This window comes from Synchiropus splendidus, chromosome 5, assembly GCF_027744825.2.
Source record: "Synchiropus splendidus isolate RoL2022-P1 chromosome 5, RoL_Sspl_1.0, whole genome shotgun sequence".
Taxonomy (NCBI): domain Eukaryota; kingdom Metazoa; phylum Chordata; class Actinopteri; order Syngnathiformes; family Callionymidae; genus Synchiropus; species Synchiropus splendidus.
Genome location: NC_071338.1, coordinates 25,046,584 through 25,068,308, shown reverse-complemented (window position 1 = coordinate 25,068,308; position 21,725 = coordinate 25,046,584). Strand labels below are relative to the sequence as shown.

The following is a 21,725-nucleotide window of genomic DNA, read 5'->3' as shown; positions in this document are numbered from 1 at the left end:
GAGAATATACTCAGATAATATTAATAATCCTGTGAAATGCTCGCCTTAAAATTCATTTTTATTGCATATGATATATGATACTGCATATGATTGAAACTAACTTCTAAAGACGATGCTTCCCATCATGCATTGCAGTCCTGGCGGATTCTGATGGTCAACCGAAGGTAATGGTGAAGTACTTGGTCGACCCAAATTCCTCTCTGGCTGTCAAGGTGAGGATAATAATGAAATTATTATTCTACAGTTTCTTTCAGCGTCGACTCGACGTCACAGGGGAAACTCGCCTTCAAGGACGTGACGTCAAAGGATCGCGCTGAAGAACCAGCGCAAAATTGCAGTTGAAAAAGTCTACAACAAACAAGATACAAAAATATATATTACAAGTATGGATGTGTGAATTGTGTTTCTTTTTTTGTTCTGCTTTAAGTTACATGACTGGAAGACCAAGTCCAAAACACGTGTAGAGTTAACTGTAATTAACAGTGCCATTTATTGTTACACAATGTTTTCAGTCTCCTAAAGGTTGAAAATGTCCAGCATGCACTTGTTTATTTGTTTGATGGAGTCTGTGCATAATTCGGGGTGTTGGTACTCCATCCAGAATATGTGAAAGAATGACTTCATTCATCCAAATAATTCCATCTTTTTCTGGCATGTAGAGGTCATGGCTGCAGCGACAGACTTCTTCAATGAAAGAAGACACGGTGAGTGTGCTCACGCCTCAGGTTTTATGAGTCATCCACGGGCCAAAATGGTTCATTTCGCTTTGATGTGAACACAAAGCAGTAGCTCAACAGTGGTATGCTAGAGTGAGTCACAACTTCACTTATTTTGTGTTACATGTTCTAAAATATGTGTGGTGCTCAAACATTACATTTTTAAGATGTGCTGCGTGATTCCCTAAAATTACGTTTATATAGCGTCTCCCCAAACTTGACATTTTGAAAACCTAAAACACACAAGCGGTTGCTATAATAGATAATATCTACAACACATTGCACTTCCTTCAAATTTATACTAAGTTTGATTTGAAACAAATGTTAATTCATTTGATTGTATATAATATTTTAGTCAAGAACCTAAGCAAATGAGTATTTCCAATGACACGCTTGGATGAAATTTAATTCCTAATATTCTTGTATGATTTTCCAATTAAAAGGCTAAACGGTGAATGAAAGTTATGTAATTTTCTTTTTTTTTTTTTTTTTTGGAACAAAACGCAGATGAAAACAACAGGATTTAATTCACAGTGTGTGTCACTACTTAGGAGAGACAACAGTGCTGAAGTTCAAGGTTGATCTGAACTTGAGGAAGCATCTAAACAGCAGGAGGAAACTGGTTTGATTAGCGTTCACGGTACTATTTATAATTTCATCTGATGGTGCTGCGTGGAGACAAGATGTTTGTGTGAGCCAGAGTGTGTGTGAGCGTCTGTGGGCCACACAGCTGTCCTCTCCTGTTTCTGCTTCCTCTGAGCTGGCCTACGTGCACGCATGTGTGTGTGCGTGAGAATGTCTCCCAGATGATGTCACAACTTTGACAGCGGGTCAGATAGCCATACAAAGCCAAGCTCAGTTTCCACAGAGACCTGTCAAACATCAAAACAGACGTGGCCTGGGTGGGTCTGGTGAGGGTGGGCACTGTCGGCGCAGGGCCACCTCTCTAATAGACAGGACACAACCGAGCAACTGTGGAAACTTCATAAAATCCCTTTTGATTCCATGTTTAAGTCCCAAAAATGAGCAAATATGTTTCTGTAATTATTGCTAATGCGCCATTAGAGGCAGCTTCATGAAACTGTTCCTAAATTTAAACTTGTTCCAGCAAGTGTTCCTCGCTACCCCTCTGTTTGTGCATACAAGTCGCTACTCTAGGCATGTTGGATCTGGGATCTGGGTCCCGCAGCTTCGTCTTTAATCGGCAGGATGTGTAGTGTGGCTGCCGCCAGAAATATTCTGTGCTTTAGAACCTGAAAAACAATCTATGCCGGTGGATTCAGGAGGAAACTGAAACCTAGTTTTTGAGAGTTTGAGAAAGGTCTTTGGTTTCTGACTTTACGTTTGTGTTGGTGAATGAAGTGAAACTTGGAACAGACTTTGAAAAACAAGGTTCTTGAATACTGGGGTGATCAGATTTCCAGGCTGGGTTTAACTCGATTTCTGACTTTTGGCTCTCTGCAGCATGAACCACAGGCCTTACTTAGATCTGGGCTTCCGCGCTCATGATGAGATGCAAGTCTATGGAGGCTAAAAGTATGGCACATATTGTAAATGCAATGGGACAATTTAATAGGGGCGTAAGACAATATTGATGCCCTCAAATATCCTGATACTTGAATGCTGATATTTTGGAAGAATATAGGAATTCTTCATCGAATGATATTGTCTTGACATTTTAAGTCAGCTACATCAATATTTGATACATAGACACTTGGATATGCAGCTGCATTTGTGACATGTGTCATACTAAGGTTTTCATTTTGTACACTGTTTTTGTAACTTTGTTGATTATGGGAGCGATTCATTCTTCTGTTGGACTGCGAAATTGAACTGAACTGAAAGTTCTGGACTGGTGTGAGGTCAAAACAAAAATTCATTTTTATGTGCATAATATTGTGTTGCATTATTACTTTTAAAGTGATGGTTCGTATATCAATGTATTGCTGAACTTACAGTATCACAATGTATTGTATCACCGCTCCTGTATCGGGATACGTATGGCAAGATACCTGCCAATACAGAGCCCCACTACTTCATGAAATTGCAATTGCCGACCATGTCATGTCTGCATGTGTAGCCAATCTGAAACTACCAATGCACTCCAGACATATTGCTTGATGAAGAAACTGTTTGAAAAAATAAACCCTGAACATTTAGCTTTATATTCAACATGTTAAGTTATTAAATGTTCACTTTTAAAACACCTCAACAGGAATATTATACTAAGAGTTATCTCATTCAGAATTGAAAATATCTTAAAACGTCTTTTATGACTGACATTTTTTTTATTTTAAGACAAGATGTGTTCTCAGAAGAGGGAAGTCACAACATCACGGAAGCATTTGGACAGAATTAAATAGGGCAAAGGTAAACCAATATGGTGGGATATACACCTACCAAACGATAGGTTACGGATGAGCAAACAATCCAATTAATTCGGCGGTAGCGTAAGCTGGTGCTTGAATTTGAGAGCTGTGGCAGCTTTTTTGAATTAGGGTTCTCATGGGGGTGTTCCGTTGTTCTCATCGATTTACTGTGACTCGCAGTGCAAGCACTCTATCGCCGAAGATTCCTCCTTTTAAGGAGGACTACTGTTCAGGGAGATGATCCACGATCTTCCCCCTTCGTCTGGGATACCACCTATGCAAAGAAACTGTCATTTTCAGGTTGGTGGTGCATAGTTGTAGTGCTATCCAAAAGTTGATGAATGGACCTGACTGAGGACATTCCTTTGTTGAGACAGCCTGGTCCCTGATGCAGATAAAGCGCAGTTGTCTCTTTGGATGAGACAAGTTAGCCGGCAGTCCCTCCCACTGCAGTTAAACTAACCTCCAGATAGATGGTTTCAACTGAAGACCGGCAGCTGTTGGGAGAGTCAGAGATGTTAGGGAGACCAGATGGTTTGTGAAGAACAACACTGGCATGTTTATACCACAGAAGAACGGAAGCCTTGCTCACCCACCTTATATACTGTTGTGGGGATCACATACATGTGAGTGACACGATCCACCCAGAAGTGACCCTGGGTCTGATGGACAAGGGCTCCTCTTTGGCTTGTGGGCTTTATATTGTTCTAACAATGAAACATGATGACAGTGTTGTTGTTGAACAATAGTTCAGTGAGGAATGTTGCAAGAATGCAATGGAAAGAAGCTCAGAAAATGACATCAATTGCTCATGTTTTCTCCTACATTTGTTTGGTTATGCGTGCAGCAGCCCCCACCCCAACCCTTGACTTGACTGTCTCCAGTAATGGCCCGTCTTTCATTCATGATGGTGCACAATTATGTTTCAGAAGATGGGTAATGAAACATAAGCGCTGTAGTGATTTCATATGTGCATCATCTCTGGTTCATTTATAACTCTGCTGGGCTGCTGGCTATACATAGCAGCTCATGAGGCAATGGGTATGCAGCCCTCCCTGTGGACCCCTCGTGATGGACTGTCCAAACAATGATGCTATTAAATGTAGCTGCAACACGAAACACGGAATCAAACCCAACTGTGCTTGAGAACGGACTTGTATGACGCTCTTTTTGTTGAATACTAGTATGCATTCATTAGAAGGGGAGTAAGATAATAGAAGGCCTCCTTTCCTACATAAGCTGTCATCCACAGCTGTCATCTTCCTGCAGTCCCGTAGCTTGTCTCTAGGTTTGACAAAGTGAACCAAACCGACTCCTACACTGGATCAAGGAGAGGTTTCTAGTCTCGTGTGGTGAAACAGCCACTGTGAAGAGCTCTTCAGAACACATTGAGGAAGCTTTCTACTGAAGGGTTTTGGCATTAACCTTTTGCTAGCTAGCTGTATTTTATCACCTCTCCAGTTGTTGTTGTGGTGGTGGATGTGTCACCAGAATGTTTTCTAAAGCTTAATAATAGTTCATGATTTAGTGAGAGATGACATGAACCAGTCCTGAGTTGCCGTTACATTTGTAAAAATGTCTTCCATCGTGGAGCTGCAGTCAAATGACCGAGCTTCTGTAATGTTTCCACATGGAACACTTTGATGTCAGAACACACCCTGTCCGAAATATTCAGACCACGCAGCAGCAGACGAGGCTCGCCAGAGCAGCGGCTAGCCTCTCGCACACACACACACACACACACACACACACACACACACACATACACACAGCCCAACACGCTTGTCATTACGAGCCATGTGTAGTGTAGAATTCTGGTCTTATGGGGACATGTGGGGTGTTTACAGCAGTAGTAGGGGGGCCGATACACGTGGGACATGTCGAAAATAACCACCAGTGTGTGTATTAATGTGTGTCGTGGCGCTAGCTCCAGTGTGGTCAATATGTTATCAACAACATTCTCAGAAAAAAATCTCAAAAAGTAACCAATCGGAGGATCTTTTACCAGATGATGCATTCATGTGCTGAGTAGCGAATCCTTGAGAATTCGGTCTTCTGCTTAGTGACGGTCTGTGTACAGTGTTTATCCATGTTAAGTTTGGATTTTCCGCACCATGGGGAAGTGGTTTGGGCTGCACCATCACAGTGAAAGAATCCCCTGTGTGAATCCTACTGAGGCATCTCTGGGCACTGTGTTAGTGTCTGATGATTGTCTACGTGTGTGTGTACAAATGGTTGTCTACATGTGTCCAGTGATGGACTCGTAACCTTTCCAGGGGGTCCCCTGCCCCAGTTAGCCAGTATAGCTCCACTTCCCTGTGACACTATCAAGGGAATAAGATCAAATAAAAACTCTAACCAAACTGATCAAAGCCTGACAGAGCAGGACTAGATTTTATTTTTTTATATTGTGGAACCTGCTCCACAGTGAATGTGCACTTGTGTGTCGATTATAGACTGGAGCTGTCTGGCAGTCATTTGGATCTGCTTACATTAGGCTGTTCTATTTTTGCCTGCTTTGAGATTCTAAACCAATTGTCACTGGACATCATGAACCAGGGAACAACCGCAGGACTCAACATCATATTAGCATATAATGCTCACAACTACAAGGTAAAATAATCTGAATAAATAGCTCCACATTTCTCAGGTTAAATTCCCCCCTCATTAATGTGCAACACTAAAGAATGCATTTGTTGAGTACAGAGAGAAAATCCTAGCATTGTCTGCCCAAGCTTCTCCTCATAACAGTGGTGAATGGAAGGCATTGTGATAAGATGCCAGGTAGAGCTGTGGTTCTGCTTGGAGATTTTCCAGGATAGCCACACTTCTCTCACATAGTAGCCGGAAACCCTGCAGAGAAGCATCATTTTGTCCTCTTTAATCTGTGACCTGTCATTCGTGACCTAAAACTACTGACCTTAGGTGAGGCTAGGTATTCTCCATAGCATGTACAGCGTTTGGCTCTGCTCTTTCTTCTCCAATACACTCCTCAAAACTGAATCTCACAAATGCTGTCCGTCCTTCATTCGTGAACAAGACCCTACTTCAACTCCACCTAAGGGAGGGTCTCCTCTCCAACCTGCTCAGGATATCCCAGCCATTTCTCCCTGAGAACCATGATCCTCATTCAGACTGCTTCACATGTCACATTCATACAAGAGACAGTAGTGTGATGACGCCCTCAAATGGTCATAAACCATGTCCAGTTCCCATTAAACCTTTGACGTGTTTATGTTGAAGTAGGTTTTATATTACCACCACTTCATTCCCTTTGCCCTGTTTTAAGTAATAAAGAAATCCCTGAGGGAGGAGGGGATCTCAACTTCCCAAAACCAAAGGTCCCCCTCTTCTTGGCTGCTATTCATATCTGAATAGAAAAAAACTCCTCACCATGTTTCAATAATCCTCCGCTCCTATTTGGGGATCTCCTGCGTCGGGGATGACCTTGACTACGAATGTTTCCACTTGGAAAACTATTTGTGTTGCGTTTTACTGCCGGGTGAAAACTGTTCAGCGGCTGTTTCATTGTTCATGTTTTTAAAGGTCCAAAGAGGAGATTTTAGGATGTGCTCTTGTGTCTATTTGCAGGCCGACTATTAATAGTGCAGCTGCTCACGCATGCTCATGTTTGATTGGAGATTGCAGCGCTGAAGTCAGAGCTGCTGGGCATCTGTGAACGAAGGGAAAGAAGCATGTGTATGGTGAGTTGATTCCACAAACAGGCTTAAACGACAGTATTTGAGATGAATAACCACTTCTTCTCTCACAGCTGCAGTCTAGCCTCCAGTGTTTTATTGGAAAGTGAGAACTGATACTTCTGTAGTCGGAGAACCGCTGAAGTTTTCTCTGGGGAAACGTGATGGATTCCCGAAGAACAAGTCGTACCTCTTTTGGAAACGGACGATCAAGCAGTGGGGAAAGCTCCAATGGTGGGAGTCGGCCTGTCAGCTGCAGTTACCTGACCAACGTCCGGCCAGAGAACAGGTAGGGGCCGGTTGTGCAATGGTGCAGTGATGCCAAGCTTTTCCAAGTCAGCAGACAAAAAAAGCATTGCTGGTTGTTTGTTTGTTGCCATAGTGATGGACACTGTCCAGTCAGATGTCTAGATTTTTCTTGTTAGAGTTTTGCTTTAAATGTGTTATTTTTTCACACTCTGGTCGATGGCATAGATGCTTAGTCGTACTAAACCAAAAACTCTGCGGGAAATACTAGATATACAGATGAGCGTGAAGACAGCAAGTATTCCAGAAGATCACAAAGGTAGCTCAGACGTTTCAGAAGACATGAAAAATCAGAGAGAAACTAGGACAGGATGTTCAATAAGCTGGTTTCAGTGCACAAAGCTGTGGCCCAAGGATGGTTGAGATGACATTAATGCACTGCAGCATTCTCGCATCACACTGTTTTTGAAGATGGGTTGTTTGTCTTCGTTTCCAGGCTGCTCATTTATTTTTTGCAGCAAAATATTGTTGTTGATAAATACTTCACTTCAGCAGCAGGGACACAAACAGTCACAGTGTAAACTGTGTACCATATAAACGGCATGTTCCTTGTGGAATATTGAGGATGCTATGCCTTCAGGCTTCTCAAATAAAATTCATGTGTTGTCTCTTTTTACATGCCATATTTAGATCAAAGAACACAATTCTGCCTTTCTCGTGGTTGATTAATGCTCATAAATATGGTGCCTGAGAGGTGCAAAACAATATGTTAAATATGTTCGTGGACCCCAGAATGAATTACTGTGAAATGAAACAGTCTGACTTTATGGATTTAGTGATTGTCTCTTATCTCTGATAACACTTCCGTTCCTTGAGCGCTAACATGCCTCCTGCTCCACTGTCTTCAGGAGCACACTGTGCAGTGTGATCGCCCAGCTGACGGAGGAAACACAACCATTGTTTGAGAAGACTCTCAGGTCACGAGCTGTGTGTGCAAACTGCAACGTCAAGTTTTCCTGCACCGTCACAGGTATTGATCAGAGTTTAGACTATCACATGCAACTACCTGATAAATACTGCCAATACAAGATTGCTGTCACCCAGTCGACAACATCCCATCAGCGTAGTATTAGGACTAAACAAACCTTGATTCTGTTTAGAAAATGATAATACCTTGAGGAAAACAATATTCCAGCCTGTATGTTGACAACCAGCCATAAGGGGGGCCTATACATTTTGCTTGAGAGATATTAGATTTTTTTTTTTTTCTTGTTTGTATTTTAAATGTGTGGTGTTTATATGAGTTGTTGTACATTCTTAAATAGACCTTGACCTCTCTAAGTCGACAACAATAGTAAACATGGTGGTCAGAGAGTGCCTTCATTCTTGGCCACTGACCTGACTTTCTCCATCTCCACCAACAGGACATCCCGTCCCTCAAGTTACTTGGTACAAGGATGACATGCAGCTGGACAGATACTGTGGGCTGCCTAAATATGAAATATTTCGTAACGGACAGAATCATTCCCTCCATATTTACAAGTATGTTGAATTACGATTTGTTTCAGTGGTTGATTTATTGTTCATATCATGTCATCAACATGGCTTAAACAGAATCCCTGTGTGTTTGTAGTTGCACTTTGGATGATGCCGCCATATACCAAGCGTCAGCCAGTAACACCAAAGGTATCGTGTCGTGCTCAGGGGTTCTGGAGGTCGGAGAGATGAACGAGTTCAAGATACACCAGCGCTACTTTGCCAAGCTGAAGCAGAAGGCTGAGAGCAAATGTAGAGAAGCGGAGGGCAAAGAAAACCAGGAGCCGTTTCGCACCATCAGTCCAGACCGAACACAGAGGAAGCGTCGCTCTAATATGGAGGCTTTTATGAGCACTCCGAGCTCCACAGAAGACGAGGGGATGGAGGACACCTGTACGAGAGCGGCTGAGGAGCCACAGGCGAGGCTGCAGGAGCCCGCTGTGGAGCAGATGGATGAAAAGCCAGCAACCTCCTCAGTCAGTGGGAGTAATAACAGACGGGGAGTCACTGAAAATGGAGTGACCAACGGTGCAGTGGAGGCCCCGCAGGCTTCTGCAGTGCACCAACCCAAAGCACCTTTTGTGAAGAAGAAGATTAAGATTTCAAACTTTATGAAAGGCGCAAAAGCAGATGTTGTAGAAGAGAAGGTCAACGAGGATAAAAGAGGAGGTACATCCATCTCAACACCCAGCCGAGAGTCAGGAGAGGAGCGGATGGAAGTGGAGAGTAGCAGGACAGCTTTCAATCCAGACTCCAGGAGGAGGCCAGTGCGTAAGAAATGGGAAGATAGTGACCAGAAGTCAAAGGTTGAAAATGTCTCCTCGAAACCTGTGAAGAAAGAACCTATCTCCACGTCGATGACTCCATCGCCTCCTCCCAGGCTTTCCAAGGTCAAACAAATCTCAAAGATGCACAAGGACAGTAAAGTTGACGAGGCGCAAGTGAAGTTACCAAAACAGATTCACAGCAACCCCCAGATTAATTTAAAACCTCCAAGCATGGTTTCTAAAGTTGTCAAAATGGCGGATGCTCCCATCATGGACATTGACCAGAAGCCTGCTCAGATGAAAACCAAAGCCAATATGAAGACACTTTGTGCACCATTTAAAAGACAAACAGTTGTTGCCAGCGAGCCGACCCCGGATCAGCTGGTGGAAAAGGAAACCGGGTCCGTCCAAAAGAAGTTGCGCGAGTCTCAGCCTTCGCTGCCGAATGAGGTGAGCGAGTCTTTTCACATGAGCTCATGAGTTCTTTGTGCTGCCAACACTGGTCCCGTCAGAAACACAAGCTAATTATAGATTCATAAGTGCGTCCGCTGTGCCACAAGAATCCAGTGACGCACATCAGTGGAGCAGGTACATGGAGCAAAGGGAATAAATAAATAAGCAAAAGTAGAAGAGCACTCAGAGAGTGCAGACCTCTGCCCAGCAGCCAGTCTCCACCCAACACCGCCAAAACCCATTCATCTGTTCTTTCTCCGATTGGCAGCATTTCCTGAAAATTTGGTTGAATTATGTTCAGCGCTTTTTATGCAAAATGCGACCATCACTGAGTTAAATATTGTGACTACAGACTGGATAGAAAATGTGATCATACATTTTTCTAAACTGAAATAGCAAGTAATTGTAAAGTCTGGTTTGCTTGTGATGATGCCATACTTTAAACAACTTTTAGGCACAATTGGACTAAAAGTTCCACATCTCCAAGTCAACAGAACAGTATGAATCCGAATCGACTTGAGAATGCTTTCTACTTCTGCAGCTTATGAAATATTACAAATCTACAATGACCTTTATTCAGAAAAGGGTTTGAAAATTACAAGTTCTATTACTCAAGAAATTTAATATAAAATCTCAATGTTAAAGAAGCCTACTGGGCATATAAAGACAGTTATGATATGAATTGAAATATCTTCTGTGTTCAGACTTTAGATGGAGCGTTAGAGCCACTCTTATTATAATTCGCCTCGCACTGCTTATGTAATCTTGTCAAGACAGCCGTACAGCTACTGACAGCTTTGAGAACCGAGTCATAACAGGGCACGACTTAAAGCACCTCTTTAAATGGCTGGAATTCCTTTCCGACTAATTTGCACGAGTAAAATAGAAAGCTCACAGAACAGCCTCCTTAAAACCGTGCAAGCACACACAAACCATTAGTTTTGAAGTCATGGCCACTGGATTTAACCGCCATGTTTTATTACAGCAACCCAGTTCATCACCTTCTGCAGGTTACGTGGCGTTTCCTAAGTTTGCTGTTCCTGTTTTACAGCAAGCACAAGAAATGAACTATAAATGGAAATCGAAAATACGAAGTGCTAAAAGTCTTTATTCTTTTATTTGGGCCACATAAAGAAGAAACTAATTCACTACAAGATTAGTCTTGTGAAAAAGAATTTATTAGTAAATAGTATAGTAAATAGTAGTGAATGAGTAAATTAATTTATTACAAGACGTCATCTTAGTCATATTACGATCTTGAGTTTTGAACGAGATAGAATTCATCAAAAAATTTATTTATTTCAAGATTAATCTTATTAAAAATACATTTATTACAAGATTAATCTAGTAAAAATACTAATTTATTCTGAGATTTTGAAAACATAATTTATTATCAGTCTCATAAAAAAATGTTTTTTTGTTCTTTATGTGGCCCTCATTCCTTGATCAGATATCATATTCTTTTAGTTTATAGTCTTTTCCACTGAGTGCTGTTTGTTGTGGAGTCGATGTCGCAAGTATTTACGACGTGCAAAACTGTTTTTATCGTCCGTAAGGTTACCCCGGTCGGCACAGAGATGAAGCAGGACGTCCCGCCTGAGGTCAAGCTATTTGACGACCAGTGTTCGCAGGATGTACAAGTGCTACAAAAGAGTCCAGCAGATAGAGGAAGCATTGCGGATGACATCCAGACCTCCTCTGTGAAGGACGATCCCGCGGCAGCCGTCGTCCAAGTGACACGGGACACACAAACTCGTTCCAAGGGATCAAGTGGAGGCCAGACGCTCCTTTTTACAGACTCCCAGAAGTCACCAGTCAAAAGCCTGAGTGGTGATGACAACACCGAGGGGTGTAATGTTGCAAGCCTTGACCCCCAGAGCCAAGTTGATACAGCAATCAAATCTGTTGAAGAGACAGAAATGCAAGTGGAGGAAAAGGCAGCGGTTAATGAGCAAGGAGGGTTGTCGGTGTCAGGTGACCATATGTCAGTGGACGAGACTGAAACAAGGACCCCGAATGAAATAGAGATTCAACCAGAAAGTGAGAAGAATGAGGTAACGGTGGTTGACACAAATGTAACCGAGAAGACGGCAGCAGTGAACGGGCCAAGCGAAGTGCAACAGGAGCAGCCAAAGACATTACAAACCCCCAAAACATCTGTTGATAAAGTCCAAGAAGTTCAGAATCCAGTCACGAGCGTCATATCTATCGCAGAACTTTTGAGAGCTCAAATAAAGGCTCTTGGTCTGTCGCTGGAAAATGGATTTGCGTCTGATTCCGGGAATTCTTCTGCTGCCGACAGAAGCACTCAGGACAGAGGAAAGAGTGAAAACATGAGCAGTGAGGGAACGAGCAAGTCCGTCACTGAGAAGCAGCCAGACGCTGACAAGCCTCCAAAGAATCTGACTGAAACACTCATGGAGATTTATCGACTTCTTAATCAGAGTGCAAATGAGATGCAGGGCTCAGTTACAGAAACAAGCACTCAAAAACCTCCGACAACCCCTCCCATCTGTGTTGTGGACACAAGTGCTGCTGAGAGTGACGTCAAAGGTTCAACTGAAGGTTTCATGGACGTCGGTCAAGAGTCCAGCCAATCAGCTAATGTTTCTGTTGCTGATACTCCTGAGCTCACCACAAACCATGTCACTAATGTGCTACCTGAAGAGGAAGTTCAGGTCACAAGTTCATCACATCAAGCTGAAGCTGTCCAAGAGGATTCCGGCGGATCAAAAGCAGACGCTGAGGAGTCAATTCCAGTGCAGAACACTGAAGACGTTGTAGCTGTTGTAGCTCCAGAACGCCGTAATGAAGTTGAACTGGAAAATGAGGAGAAGAGTTCCAAAAAAATTCCAGAAGAGCTTAAAGAACCGGACAGTAGTGTGGGAAGGTTATCCAGTAAAAACGTGGACTTCAAGGGAGATGATCCTCAGCTGACCCCGCAGGAGATCTTGGCTGTTGAACCTCTTCATCCGAACCCTGAAACAAGTCCACTGCTGTTGAAAAGACATTGCCCATCACCAATTCCCTCTGCCACTCCAGAGGAACTGGCTTCCGGTGCCCGCCGCAAAATTTTCACCCCAAAATCCAAAAGTGAAGAGCCCAGCGATGGTGCTTCTCCACCCCAGGAAGAGAGTGCCACTCTCTCCGCCAGCCCCACCACTTTGGCCACTTCCCCGACCGCTTCGCGGCGCTCACGTCTGCTTCAGCCCAGCGACGAGAGGCCCTCGACAACGGAGAAGCGGTCTCCACAGGTGAGCAGAAGGAAGGTAACACCAGAGACCCAGATCCAGAAGGAGGAGACGAAAACCCAGAAATTAGAAGAGAAACCGGTGGAGAATAACAGGCCAGACCCACGGAAAGGTAATACGCTTAACTGGGAAGCATCACTTTACTGTCAACCTGTCTGTTCACAAGTCGACTTATCTGGATAAATAGTGCACATCATAATTCATCATAATGGCCTCTCTTCTCTGTGTTAGACCAAGAATGATAGGTGGAGAAACATTTAAAAATGTAAGGTCAAGTAGTTGCTGCTAGCCAAAATATTAGAAATCCCAATCAACCTCAAGGTTGCACTACAGGTCAGTGTCGTTGTCAGGACCTGAGCATACAGGAACCAAAACTGAAATAAAACTCAATAGACGAAACAGAAGCACAAGTCTATATTGAGCTTGTCATTTATTTCTTACTGCAAGAGAAACAATGGTCATTTTTCCAAAATAAATCAAGCTTTCATTGGAACACACAGTTCATGTGTTCTGTACTTTGTTTGGTCTTCCTCTTGATCTCTGGTACTGGTCTCGGTCTCTGTACACTCTGGTCTTGACTACAGTACTGCTACAGGTTGCTGCTGTGTTCTTAAAAAGTGACATAAGTCGCACAGTTGAGGTCCTAAGAGGGCAGAGTGGATATCAGGTGCACTTCCAGTGCACTCTACATAGCACGACATGGACATGCATACATCTAACTGTGCTTGGGTCAAATTTACTGGTCAAACTGAAACAGAACTTTACAGTCCTATATCATGTACGGTATCAACAGCTACAACAGCTATTTGTTTTGAAAGTTTTTGTTTTTTCCTTTTTTTGAGTCCTTCTTTTTTATTAAATGTATCAGGCATATCTTGCTTTTGCTCTTGTAGTCTTGCTTAGTCTGCAAGAGCAAGCAATATCTCTTTTTTAATACTCAAAAAAAAAGAAGTTGCAGAGGATCCATCTACTTTTAGTTCCTCCGCACAAAGTATGTCTGAACTTGGATGGATGTTTATTTAGATATCAGCTGCTTTTGTAGACCAAAAAATATGATCCGAAGTTAGTTCATATCCTGCCCATGCAATTTAATCTGGACAGTACCTAGTCAGGCACAAGTACAAGCTGCTTTTCGGATTTTCTCTTGTAGTTGTGGTTGTGATGGACTCATTGGTCTCCTGGTTTTAGATGTTCGTTCTCCGATTCAGGTCCAGTTTGAAGTCAGATGGGCTTACTTCTTTCATGTAGTCACTCTACCATTGTACCAGCTATCTTGCACTCAAATGAAATGTCTTGCTCCATATTGATGTAACCAGCCGTGATCAAGAATAACAAAAGATCATTTTCAGTGTGAATCTTTTATACGCATGTCACGGCTCTGAGCGCTGATCTGAACTTTGTTATTTCCAAGCAACGTGGCTACTTCCATACGGGAACACGGCTCACTGTCGTCACTGCTCAGTCCGTGTTGATCAATGTTGCAGCAACCTTAGCGCCACATTTAGCACCTTAGAGAGAAATTATGTCGACACGGCTGGATGGTATAATCAGAGCACTTGAAATTCTGATTCAAATCCTCTGACTGATGCGTCCCATCTGATTTTGATGTCTAAATAGAGAACTGACACGCGCAGATTTGGTGTCTGTCTCCCCGATGAGTGATTTGTGTGTGTGTATCTGCTGTACCTTAGCGACCCCTGGTGAGCAAATGACGACTCTCAATTGTCCAGCTCCTCAGGTCATCCGTAAGATCCGAGGGGAGAATTTTGCAGACTCTTCAGGACACTTGAAACTGTGGTGTCAGTTCTTCAACATTCTCAGCGACTCCTTGATCACATGGTATAGAAATCAGGTGGAGATCGCTCAGATTAAACGAAGGTAAGTGTTGATTCTATAAAGTTTCTATACGGTGATATTATATTTCGTTTTGTGTCCCAGTGCCACCGATGAAAGCCCAGTCAACCTTGCTATTGTCCACGCGTCAGGCAAGGACTCCGGCGTTTACAAATGCACAATCACAAACGAGTTTGGGACCGACTCCTCAGACTTTCTCCTCAATGCTGAACGTATGTATCTTCAAGTTTTTCATAAACTCTTGATCCGCAAGTCTCATGCTAACCTCTTCCTGTGCAGTGATGGCTGGAGGCTCGCTGCGTGACGAAGCTGGAGGTGAGAAACATCTTGTCGTCTTCCCCTCTTCACTCAGTGACTTGTATTTTTATGTCAAGTTGGAGAGGAGATTGAAATGACGCCGCTGCTGTTCAGCAAGGGTGTGGCGGACTTGGGCAGCTGGGGGAACAAGTTCTTCGGTCGGATTCTGGTGCAGAGGTCCCGTGTTGGCGACGGCCCTTCGCATAAAGCGTGGAGGGCGAAGGTGATCTATGGGCTGGAACCAGTCTTTGAGTCCGGAAACACCTGCATTATCAAGACACGCAGCCCCATCACCTACGGAGGTAAAGAGGAAAGCTGCCTTCTGGAGAGAAACCTGGAGTTTGTGAAACAGGTGAGAAGTCCATGTGGTCCTTGTTGAAGAGTGTTATGAACACAATATGAATGATATTTAATTGACTTCAGCATATACATGAGGACGGAAAAAAGGCACCTGGTGTGCCGATGAGGCTTCATGAAAGAGTCTTCATTTTCAGAGCCCACTAGATCACACTCTGCACTCTAAAATATTTGGATTTGAACAACCATTCCAATGAAGCCCAGGGTTCTGCCTTATGTTCTAGCAGCATAGGGCCCCCTTACGCTACCCCATACACTCAACTTGCCCTCATCCCCGATTGGAGACACTCCCTATGCTGGGAAAAAAATGTTTCATGACGCCTCATCAGCCCGTCGCTGGTGAGAAAGGGCTTAACCTGGTCTCCTTGTCTTAATGTGAGCTCGAAAACCTTAAAATTGAGGTGGCAAAACAGCCTTTTTCTCACAATTCTTTGCTTGCTTTCATTGAGCAAGAGACACAGAGAGGTGCTGGCTCCATTTTTGTTGGTGGCTTCAGCTAACTTGAACGCCCCCCAAAAGTGTAGAAGTGTAGCAGCTAAAAAAAGAAAACTGTAGCTGATCATTTCAACTGCGGCTCTAGTCTGAGCTTCTGACAGTCGTATCTACCTTTGGCAAACTGTCAAGAACAACTCTTTGGGTAGGGTGTTTATTTATCTAATGTCATCATCCTGGGTCCTGGGTCTTCTTCCTTTCCGCCTCACCAGGGATGAAGATGCCTGAGACACCTCAGCTGGTTTGTCTTGATGTGGTGATGCAGCTGCTCTGAGTGTCTCCTGGTTGACTGAACCAGACATCAGCAAAAAAGCAGCAAAAACCTGTCACTGATCAATCGTGTGCAAAGGCCCTGTGTTTATGTGGCCTTCATGAAGTCACAGCAAAACTACAAAAGATTTGTACGCCTATATCTTTTTATTCCCATTTTATGTGCCTGTTTTTCTTGTCCCATAGATATTGTCGAATTTCTCCACTGTGGGACTAATTACGGGCCATATTGACATTATATTAGATTAGATTTGATCAAAATGAAATAATTATTTGATGAGTAACTGAAGATAAATAATATAAATACTTCCTAATAAAGTACCTTTATATCATAGCTACCTGTTTCACTCATACACCTGATCTATACCTCAGAGATCTACCAATATTTCTAAGAGAATCTTTCAAGAAAATCGATATAAAATGAAATAATATATAATGTCACAGCATGATCATACTTTTTTTTTTTAATCAAAAGCATTTTAGCAACAAAATCGACGCCATTCTTCTTCCATCCCTCTTCTTTTGTCCCCTCCCAACAGTCACAGCACACACCAATGCTGCTTCACTAAGCCTGAACAGCGCGAGGATCGCTTTGCAAAGATTTTTGCCCTCTATCTTTGGTTGAAGCTAACATACTCTTATGACAATTTTGTTTCAACTAAAATGTTTTTTTAACTGTCATATTGGGTGCAGGAGTGTAAAATCCAGAACCTGGCCCGTGAATATTGTAAAATCTTCGCGGCTGAGACCAGAGTGACTGAAAACTTTGGGCCGTCTTTTGAGTAAGTCATCGCCTTTTCCTTGTGTGGCTGATACACAAGTTCCTGACTGGTGTGTCCTTCACATCCAGAGTCATCCCCCTGTATCTGATGTACCGACCCGCCAACACCATCCCCTACGCCACGGTGGAGGCCGATCTGGCCGGTGTGTTCAAGACATACACTTCTTTGGACGCCACTGGGCAGCTGGAGATGAGAGGCAGCTCTGAGCTGGAGCTCAAGTGCTGTACCCTGCAACACTGGATCTATCAGTGGACTCACGGGAACCTGCTGCTCACTCAGATGGAAGGTACTGTTGTGAAATATCTTACATTTAATCTAACCTGCAAGGAAAGCGAGGTAAAAGGCTGCTGCCACCTGCAGTCCCATTGAGGTCATTGCTATCAATGATTTATTGTTGATTGTTGCTTGGATTTCTATAAATGAAATAAATATAGATATCATAAATCAATCATCAACTCCCCATATCTGTCTCACTTTCTATGTTGTCCAGGTCCAAGGTCTGATATCAGTCCGATATCTGCAATAACTAAACAGCATCAGCCTCCTATAGAGCAGTGATTCTTAGCCATAGTGCTGAGGCCCATGGTTGGACCGCGAGCGCCCCCTACAGGGCCAGGAAAAGTATTTTGTTTTACACCTTTGGGCCACAACATGCTCAGTTTTAATACATTTGTGACATATGGTGGTCACTTTAGTATGTCACTTTAGTGTGTCACTGAATTGACTTGACGGCTGCAAATCTGTGATAGTTAACAACTGTGGAGAAGTTCTTGAAATGAAAAAATGATAAAGAAAGTGATGGCGCCCCCAACAGTAAAAACTGTTGATGAAAGCACCTGTTGCAGTTTTGTAAATTAATTACATATTTGATGGTGATACTTTCATTTACACTTATATCTTCTCTAGTTTATATTCTGAAAAATCTATGTACAGTATATTATTATTTCATGATATTTAGACATTGTTTTAGAATATTTGTTTTACTCAAAATTGTATTCATGATGTACAGTTTTTCTTTTTTTCTTCAGTAAATTTGATGAATATGACTTGCACCTGGTTCTGCTGCTGGTTGGACTTTTCGATGACAAATATCTTTCCACTGATCACATGGTTTCATGTCATTTCTCAAGGTTTTGGTTTGTTTACATGTAAGTAGATTACATATGGTTATTGATCACGAATGAAATCAAGAGTAATGAATCAGTTCCATTCCTTGAATGGGCCACGGGCCCATTTGTTCTGGGAAAGTTGGGCCCTGAGATCAAAAAGGTTAAGAACCCATGCTATAGAGCACTCATTTACCGTCATTGCATTCCAGTCTCAGGTCCAGATCTTCTATCCAGCAGAGCTTGTCTATCCAACATACAGAGCCCATGTAATCCAAGTGTAGAAGGAGCTGGTTTTAGAGAAGAGAGTGCCATCTGGAGGTTTTTGAAAAAGATGAAAAGAAGGGACCTCATTTTTAGAGCCCATCAGGTGGCGCTATTTGATTAAAAAAAAAAGTAGCGACCTCTCCGCTGGATTGAGTCTTCAATGAACCAGGCAAACTCACTTGTATGCGTGTTTTGACAGCAGTGATGAGTCAATACCTGTTTTCTTTTTGTCCAAAGCTGTTTTATTGTCCTATATTCCAGAAGACAAGAGATAACACAAATACAGTTTGACTTCTTTCCAAAAAAAGTAGATTTCCAATTGCACAAATAGGAAAGGGAACCTTTGACATACCGCAGACACTGTAAAAAATGTATGCAAGAAACACAACAAGAATAACTAACATAAATAAATAACAAGAAGCACCTGGCACTCATCACCTTCCTAAATACCCTGGCTGGTAAGTGCGCCACCACTGGGCAAACCAAAAAACTACACTTAAAACAATAAAAGACGCCGTTATACAAAATTTATATTGTGGCTCCAGCAAAAATGATGTGAGGCCTCATTGAGCTGATTGTTTAAATCCAAAGACTTAACACCAGAGTGTGTCGTCTTGCGACCCTGAAAATGAGGACACTGTTTCATGAAGCCTCATCAGCCCATCAACTGCAACAAACCCTGGCTAGGTTTAGTTGTTTAGCAGGACAATGTGTGAGTGACTTTTGTTGCGAAAGGCTGATGAGGCTTCATGAAACTTCAGCCATTTCAATAAAATCTCACATCATTTTGAAACCAAGAGCGCCACCCACTGAGCTCTGAAACTGAGGACACTGTTTCATGAAGCTTCGTCAGTCCTTCATAAGTCTGTTTCATAGTTGTAAATAAATGTGACCTTAATAGTGTAGCACTCAGGTCCTTTTGAGGGTGAGATGGGTGTCAAAAAGACATTTAAATATAAGGTGGTTAAATAGTGATTTCTGTTTAATTCTGATGATTCAAATAACTTTTTCTCACTGAATGTTTTGACAAAACTAATCCTGTTGTGTTAAATTGCAGGAGTCGACACAAAGATCACCAACATTGGAATTACAGCCAAATCATCCGGGTCAGTCCACTGATCTTGTTTCCACTTGGCAAGATCTTACTCACATTTAGATCCTATCCATCTCTCCGTAGACATCAAGGTCTTCCTGTCGAGGGGAACCCGAAGCTTTTCGAGCAGTTCGTGTCTCAGCACCAGTGCAACTACTTCTGTGGGCTGCTGGGCCTGAGGTCTCTGAAGGTTCTGGATTCTTTGATGACACCACAGAAGCCCAGAGGCTCCAAGAGCCCCTTGCTGCAGCGGAAACTGGGAGCCGGTTCCTCCAGCCCACAGACTGGTAGGAAGGTGGCTGGCAGCCCCAAACCTCCCAGGAAAGCTGAAGAACAGATGAAAGCCAAACAGAGTGCATCATAGACAAAGAGCCAGTCTGATTTCAACTCTTCTGTAGAGCATTTTTACCTGAGTGACATCACTTCCTTTTGTCCGGGAAACCAGAGGATCACAATGTGGATTCTTGCACTCGAACATGTCAACCACAGGTCAGTACTGAGAGGGACAAATAGATTTTGCCTTTGTTGTACTTTGATCTTAAAAAGCAGAACTGAAAAGATGGTCTCAAAAAAGGTGCCCATGAAAAAGTGCCTTATACAGCAAGAGGCTTCACCTGAACACCCATCATTTATTACGGATTATTCATGGTGGAAGGATTAAACCATGAGGCAGATTGGCAAAGGTCCTCCAGGTGACCAGATGGTCGGATGTGTTGACCAATGGTATCGGCATCGATCTGCAACTGTGGTGAGGAATCCAGTCAACGAAAAGCGCACAGCTAGTGAGTGTTGCTGGCGCTCACCATCACACACCTTATGAATGAGTGAGTGTGGTTTCCTGCTAATTTACTGGGTCACAGAATACACAGTCGAACACCAGAATTCTCAGTACAGCATCTCATGACAGTTGTTGTACAGTGGACACAGCTTTGTATGAATATTTAATAAGGTCTTGTGTTTACTGTTATGCTGCAACATTGGGAAGCAACTGCACATTTGGGTTTCACCGGCTTTCAAATAAAACCTTGTGTAGCACCGCAACATGTTTGTCTGTGCATTTTCTGGACCATAACTGTTATTGTTTATGCATCCGTCATGAAACTAAAAGTAGGATCACCGAGTGGCTTCAGTGGACTTATTATTAACTTGATTTGTTCTCAGTAGAAATAATGGCGAGCGATGAGTCACTCTTGAAAGTGTTAATGACCGTGTCACTCATTAGCGCGCCTCTCTGATGAGTTAGGTTGATCTGGGTTTTGAATCGGAGACCCAGATGAAGTCAGAGTGTTTTATAACCACCAACTGTGTGCTATTTTGAGAAAACGTTTCCTCCAACATGGACTTTTGTCCGATGATGCTGGCAGTTAACCTCCCTGTGTTGCTCTTATGCCACTGAATGTGGCCACGGGGAAGAAACAAGTTGCCGGTTCAAGATCGACAGCCAGATGTGAAACACAAATCAGGATGAATTCATTGAATTTGGGGCTGTCATAGCTGAGTCATAGCTGCTCTGTGGTGGCATCAGCAGGGATTTTCAGTCAGCACCTAAGATGGCGTTCCTTTTTATCTTCAGCAATTCTGCCACAACAGGGTCCTAGTCCAGGTTTGTGACATTGTCTGACCTTCGGCCGGCGCCTCCTGGATGAACATAAATGACTCATCTTTGCTGCCTCGACGAATTTCAGACCTGCGTTTCTTGTCTCAGCCAGGTGAAACACTGATTCTTCAGGTGTTTTCAAGCACGATCAAAAACTTGGAGGTGCCAAAACCCGTCCAACTATGTACATGCAGACAGATCTGCAGTGAGCCAGTTATACACACACAGTGTTAAATATCCCGTGAAATATAGCTTTGCAATGAGGTAGTTTGGGGGCATAACTTATCTGAGCCTGACCCCTACTTCTGTCAGTAGCCTTGTGCCACAAGGCCTCAACAACCTTAGTGCTTTCGTGCAAACTGCCACAACCTCATTGTCAGACCTTCAGCTGAGCAAACATTGCCTCCTGGATGAACATAATTGACAACTTTGCTGCCTCGAAGTATTTCAGACCTTTGTTTCTTGTCTCAGCCAAGTGAAACACTGATTCTTAAGGTGTCTTCAAGCACAATCAAGAACTTGGAGGTGCCAAAAACCATACAACTATGTAGATGCAGACAGACCAGCAGAGAGC

At 43.0% G+C, this 21,725-nt stretch overlaps 1 protein-coding gene across 2 annotated transcripts; it reads left to right on the top strand.

Annotated features, from left to right (window-relative positions):
- Nucleotides 1-87: 87 nt before the first annotated feature.
- LOC128758895 (alpha-protein kinase 3-like) lies at nt 88-20,555 on the top strand. Of its 2 annotated transcripts, XM_053865364.1 has the most exons (17): nt 88-164; nt 245-383; nt 660-704; nt 6,677-6,789; nt 6,858-7,072; nt 7,938-8,059; nt 8,454-8,571; nt 8,663-9,782; nt 11,342-13,148; nt 14,767-14,914; nt 14,975-15,102; nt 15,170-15,205; nt 15,265-15,539; nt 17,000-17,088; nt 17,157-17,374; nt 19,519-19,567; nt 19,639-20,555. In XM_053865364.1, exons 5-17 carry the CDS (start codon nt 6,948-6,950, stop codon nt 19,916-19,918), a joined length of 4,515 nt encoding a protein of 1,504 aa, XP_053721339.1. In that variant the 5' UTR covers nt 88-164; nt 245-383; nt 660-704; nt 6,677-6,789; nt 6,858-6,947; the 3' UTR covers nt 19,919-20,555. The 2 variants fall into 2 exon arrangements, with proteins under 2 accessions (XP_053721339.1, XP_053721340.1); XM_053865365.1 differs by lacking the exon at nt 245-383 and having other exon boundaries at nt 157-212.
- The last annotated feature ends 1,170 nt before the right edge of the window (nt 20,556-21,725 follow it).